Source organism: Leptinotarsa decemlineata, unplaced genomic scaffold (genome assembly GCF_025532065.1).
Source record: "Leptinotarsa decemlineata unplaced genomic scaffold, Ldec_3_MD MMD2_tig00026282_RagTag_RagTag, whole genome shotgun sequence".
NCBI lineage: Eukaryota > Metazoa > Arthropoda > Insecta > Coleoptera > Chrysomelidae > Leptinotarsa > Leptinotarsa decemlineata.
Window position 1 is genome coordinate 13,804,432 of NW_027412668.1, and position 6,000 is coordinate 13,810,431.

Here is a 6,000-nt window from a genome sequence, read left to right on the forward strand (position 1 = left end):
CTCGAGTTTCAATTCGAAATTCATGGAATAAGGTCTAGATTTTGAGAATGAAGTACAAATTTCGAGTTTGAAGTCGAAATTTCGAGATTGAAGTCGAACTTCTGATATTGAAATAAATGGGATAAACATGAATGGACACAAAAATTACAGTAAAAGTTTTCAACCAGAAATAACAATGAATATTAACAAGGAAAATTCATTTATAAATTTTGATGTTTCCATGTTATTCAAAATGAAGTAATTTATTGTTGAATTCGTTTTCTCCTTTGTTTGTGTTCTCTTTGTTTTTAGTTCAATCAATATTAGATATTTTTTTATCAGAAATGTAATTTGAAATTCGTTATACGAGATATGTTCAGAAAATAATGAAACTTTTGATTACATTAACGCTGTTGCCTTCAGAATAGTCCTTATTAGATGTTATGTACTCGTGCCAGTGCTTTTTCCAATCCTCCAAAAGATTTCTTAAACTTGATAGGCTTGATAGCGCATCGCTAATAGGCTTCAGCTCTATCAGCGATACGCTATCAACCTCATCTATTTTCGTGAAAAGGTATCCTTTTGAGATTCTTTTAATTTCTGGAAATAATAAAAAGACACATCAGGCCATGGTGAATATGGTGAATTGGTGAATATGGAGGCGGTAGTATTCCTACGGTACTGTTTCTGATGCAGAATACATGAAATGTTTTTACACAAATCTGGGCGTTTTTTCTGATATTGCTTTACGCAAATCATCAACGACTTCTCTGATTGTGGTACGACATTTTTTGATGATTATTTTCAGTTTTTCCAAGTTTATAAAGGCTTCCGCGGCGTTTGTCTTCTTCATCGTCTTCACGGTCATCTTGGAAATGCTTATATCACTCGTGAACTCATAGTTTACTAAAATAAGACTCACTATAAGTAATTGTTAACAATTCATACACATTTGATGAGGTCTTACAAACACATCTTTCGTTAGCGGATGCCACAGATGAAGTTAACAATGGAAACAGCTGAAAATTTGATCACACTTCAGGGGCGTGTATACCAATATAAAATAATTGACAATCGGATTCACCAAACCCACGAAATTTAAAAATTTCCGTTATTTTATGAATATATCATGCATACCATGTATAGCTATTTCGGTGGCTTTAACGTTAATCCTAGCTAATTAGTATATTATTATTATTTTGAATGTTACCTGATGCTATACTGATTTTACAGACGAGATACAATCAGCAATCGCTTACCTCGTTCTGCAAGTATCGACTCCATGGTTGAGGCAGTATGGGCAGAGAGCTCTGAAGCAGTGGAACCTCTGCTTCCTGAAAAGAGAGTATCGCTGCGTGCCGACAGGCCATTGGCGTTGGTGTCGCCATCTGTAGGAAGAAGAATGAAGGGACAACGAGGAATTAACGGTGAGTTTATCAAACACTTTTAGTGTTTAGTGTTTTTCATAAAACTCAATGGGATCTGCTGAATTAACTACAATAGAAAAATTCTCTGGAAAATTTTGTGATTTGTTCTTCTGCTTGTGATGAAATGTACAATAAAAAAAAAATTAAGAATTTACCCGGAGTGAAACATCGATTATCCAATACTATTCAACAGATGCAATTTCATGTAATTGAATAGTGGACGTATTATTTCAACAATAACGTTCCCTTATAACTTACTGATTTATAACATTATCTTTGAATTCCTCACAGCAGAAATTTCAGTTTATGTGCTTCGACTGTATAGTGTGCATACAAGAGTGTTTTACTGTGATTTCGCTGAAACAAACATATTGGAGAGATCAACTATTATGTGATTTTATTATAAAGATGCGGAAAATAAATGTCGGAACATACAAATTCCAATGCATTATGGACGAGGTTCACGATAGCAATTGATCAGTTTGAAAACAGGAATTTGTTCGCGACAGAATATAAACTATGCGATTGAACCACTCTACTTTGATGTATCCCCATCCACAAAGTAATTATGTCTGCTACACCTCTCTGAAACGGCAACCGACTCATCATTGTGAAAATGATAGAAAGCATGTGAGTATGACTGACTCTGAGTAAAAGACAGGGGCAGTGCTTTTTTGCCATTATGGCTTCGAAAATGAAATATATGCTTGGAATTGAGGAATGAACTAAAATGTTCTTCAAAACTCAAAAAAACATAGCGTGTACTTCCGAAAACTGAAGTCAAACGTAACTCAAAAAAACTACACTCCTATTGTAACGAAGGTTCAAATACACCACTTTGTTCTACCAAACGAAAGCTAAATTTGTGGTACAGAGATAATCTCTAATATCTGTGTTCATTTGGCGTAACCATGCTATCTGAAATTCATGGCCATATGCACATTTTTCAGATACCCCCAAAGAAAGGAATCACTTGGAGAAAAATCTGGTGATCTGAAAGGCCACATGATCGTACCACGTATAGATATCAATCGACCAGGAAACTAATTTATAGTAGGTGCAATTTGACAGCATTCAGGTTGCCATCAATAAAGAAGGAACCTATAATATAGCCTCCTATTATTCTTGTCCAATAATGCTAATTTTTCCGAAACCAATATCACACAATGGGTGGATTGTGTTTCTTACGTAAAGGAAATGATAAATCATCAGTTAGTTAAAAGTTTTTTGAAAACGAATCATTTTTATTCATGGTTTCACAATATTTCATCCGTTTAAGAAGTTCGCTGGAAAAATTTACAGAATGTTTTGTACTTTATAGCAATAGTTATCATTCTTTATCGACCTTTTTTTGGGTAATGGTTACCTTCCACAATCTGAAAAAATATAAAAATTATAATGGAGAACTTTATACAAGTGTAGAAGGGCAAACATTTTAGTTTACCCCGATAAGTTACTGCGTAAAAATCAAAGTATTTTTCACAAAGAAAAATCTTCTATTTATCAGTAACTTGTCGTATTTCACAATTTTGCCTATCAAAAAATATTAAGAAATTATACTTATCTTTTACGTTTCGGAGGCCAAAATAAAAAAATAAAAATACCTTGTTCTTGTGGTAAAGTTTACATTGGTGAAACCTCAAGACCATTGAAAGTGCGTGAGAATGAACATCGAGATTATATAAAAAATAGACAATTGACAGGATCAAAATTATCAGAACACATTTTAAAATCAGACGGTGAACATCGGGTGGAATGGAATAGGACAAGAAAGATTACCAATGAGCCTCATTCTAAGAGACGTAAGCTAAAAGAATCAGCGTATATTCTCATGTCTGGAGAGAATTGTATCTCGAATAGCTCCTTAGAAATAGATCGTACTTGGCTACCCATCTTGAAGGAAACTTTGGATAGTGGCGAAATGGCAACAAACTGATATCGGAGAGTACCTTGTATTACATCGAATATTTCAGTTGTCAATCAACAACATTGACATAATTTCATATTTCAAAACTTCTTTGACATCTGTCGAAGAAGTAAAGAAATAAGCTCTCAAAAAAGATAAGTATAATTTCTTAATATTTTTTGTTAGGCAAAATTGTGAAATACGACAAGTTACTGATAAATAGAAGATTTTTCTTTGTGAAAAATACTTTGATTTTTACGCAGTAACTTATCGGGGTAAACTAAAAAGTTTGCCCTTCTACACTTGTATAAAGTTCTCCATTATAATTTTTATATTTTTTCAGATTGTGGAAGGTAACCATTACCCAAAAAAAGGTCGATAAAAAACTGATTTTTTCCTCCACAAAAAATGACTTTCGTTGAATAGTTATCATTCCTTTTTGAATTATTCCGAACAGTTCTATCACTCATATTCATTTTATGTGCAATTTTTCGGCTCGTAAAAGGTTCACTGGTTTTAACAGCGGCACATACTGTTATTTTCCTATTTTGTCGGTCTTGAATTATTGATTCTACACGTGGTTTATGGGAATTTCGACACGCCGCTAGTTCTGAACACATTCAATTTTTTTTGACAGATTGTCAATGACGGATTTGCCCTATTTTCAAATGCAACAATAAATAGATTTATTATATCTCGAATAGAGTGACGACCAACATACCACTTCAAAATTTGTAGATATTTTTCCTTTGTAAACTTGAACATTTCAGATTTCGCGAGAAATTATTCTACTATTTTTAATCGTTATGGACTGACTGCTACCCAATGTATCAGTTTTTTGAATTAAACGGGACAGGAAGGGAAACAGTGGTTCAATCAAATATTCTGTCGTGAATAAATCTTGAACTTCAAACTGGTCGACTGCTATCGCAGACCCTATTCAGAATGCATTGCGATTCGTATATTCCGATATTCATTCTTCACATCTGTATTTCCATTATTTTTAATAATAAATTGTGTTATGAGGTTTACGTATGATATGGTCATATATTCATCGTAGTAGCTTTTTTCGCTCACACACACGTATGTAAACGTACATTCATCCAGTTTATATATTTCATGTGATGAACGTATTATTTATACCTGCTGGAAATCAAGAATTATCAATCTATTAGTGTAACAAGTGTCATACCTATAACAGTGTGGATTCGAACCCACATCCCTTGGATGGTAAATTGGCCACATTACCGCTTATGACATATTACTGTTAATTGAAATTATTATTTTCATGAAGCGAGTCAACATCTCCATCACAATTGTCAACAATGAACTTGTTTGTGGAGATCAAATCGTTAATTGTCGTTTTTGAAATTACTATGGATCTTCATCAAGTAACGGCCGAATCAATCAGAAAACAAAATTGTAAAAAAGTTTCTGAAAAGAAAAAATAATACAAGAAGTACATAGAATAAAAATGTGTGATTTCTACTAAGTTTATTACTGTTACGACCGGTTTCGGTTTATCAGACCATATTCAAGTAACTAATACATCAAGTCGAGACAAGTAGGTACTTTAATTTACACTCATGAGGTTAAGTTTCTGTAAAAGGTACCTGAAATAACAAATGTTAGCTGAATAATCAATACCAATATTACAATAACTAATTATCTTCTATAATATATCACGTTTACCAACTGTTGAATGGATCCTAAACTAGATGTCAAAAGTCACAAACTCAAAATGGGCGAGCTGCATAGTTCTAGTTGATCATTGAGCGTTTTGGAATTGGGGTTTTTATACAATTTATTTGTTTTCAATGATTTCAACAAATTCATCTCCCATCCTGTATTGCACGTATGAAGAAGTTTCATGTTTTATTTATTCATTGTGCGGTTTGTTTCTTGTAGATTTCCATATATAGCTAAGTTTTTTCCCGATAATACATACTCTCGGTATCTTATGTTAAAATTTCTGCCTGTCTGGCTTGCATAAGTTGCTTCACAGTCATCATATTCTGATCTATATATGCCCGATTTCTCCACTTATCCCCTTTGGGTTTTGCGTTGAATAACATGTTCCCTAAAGTATTCTTATTAGTGAATGATGTAATTATGTTGAGTTTTAAAAAATAGTTCTTTATATTTTCGCTACCTGCTTCATGATCTCCATTTCTACTTGAAAAGCCTCCTCCGATAACGGAATCATAAATGCTCTATGCTTCTGAATATCATAGAGCAGATAATATATTACAACCATATTTCCGCGAATTGAAAAACTGATCTGCAATAAGAACCAAAAATTCATCAAGAACGAACTACACCTACATCATGAAAAACCTAAAGGAGCTAACAAATATGCTACCATAATCTATTTCATCATTCATCATTTTAATACAATCTCAAATTCAAATTGATTTGATCAGTACTTCAAACTGAAGGGGATGATAAATAATATCTCTCTGAGTCTAATGTTATGAGGCCATATCTGAACAGAAGTGCCATTTCGGAAATGTGATATTTTCATTGACATATTTTTAAATCCGTTACATATGCTGACTGCTTTGTTCCGTGCTCTCTGTTTGTCCAATTAACTTACATGAAATCTTATCGTTCATCTATGTCGCTCCTCTGTTCAATGAATTCATTTCAACACTTCTTCAAACTATGGCTGACCCCTGGTGTATTGAC

At 33.2% G+C, this 6,000-nt stretch overlaps 1 protein-coding gene across 1 annotated transcript in view; it reads left to right on the forward strand.

Annotated features, from left to right (window-relative positions):
- The window catches only part of LOC111507545 (uncharacterized), a 490,644-nt gene extending 489,173 nt beyond the window's left edge, over nt 1–1,471 (forward strand). The window contains exon 6 of the mRNA XM_074179853.1: nt 1,213–1,471. Within this exon, the coding sequence (XP_074035954.1) occupies nt 1,213–1,429 (217 nt within the window). The 3' untranslated portion in view covers nt 1,430–1,471. The remainder of the gene's footprint in view (nt 1–1,212) is intronic.
- Nucleotides 1,472–6,000: the final 4,529 nt, after the last annotated feature.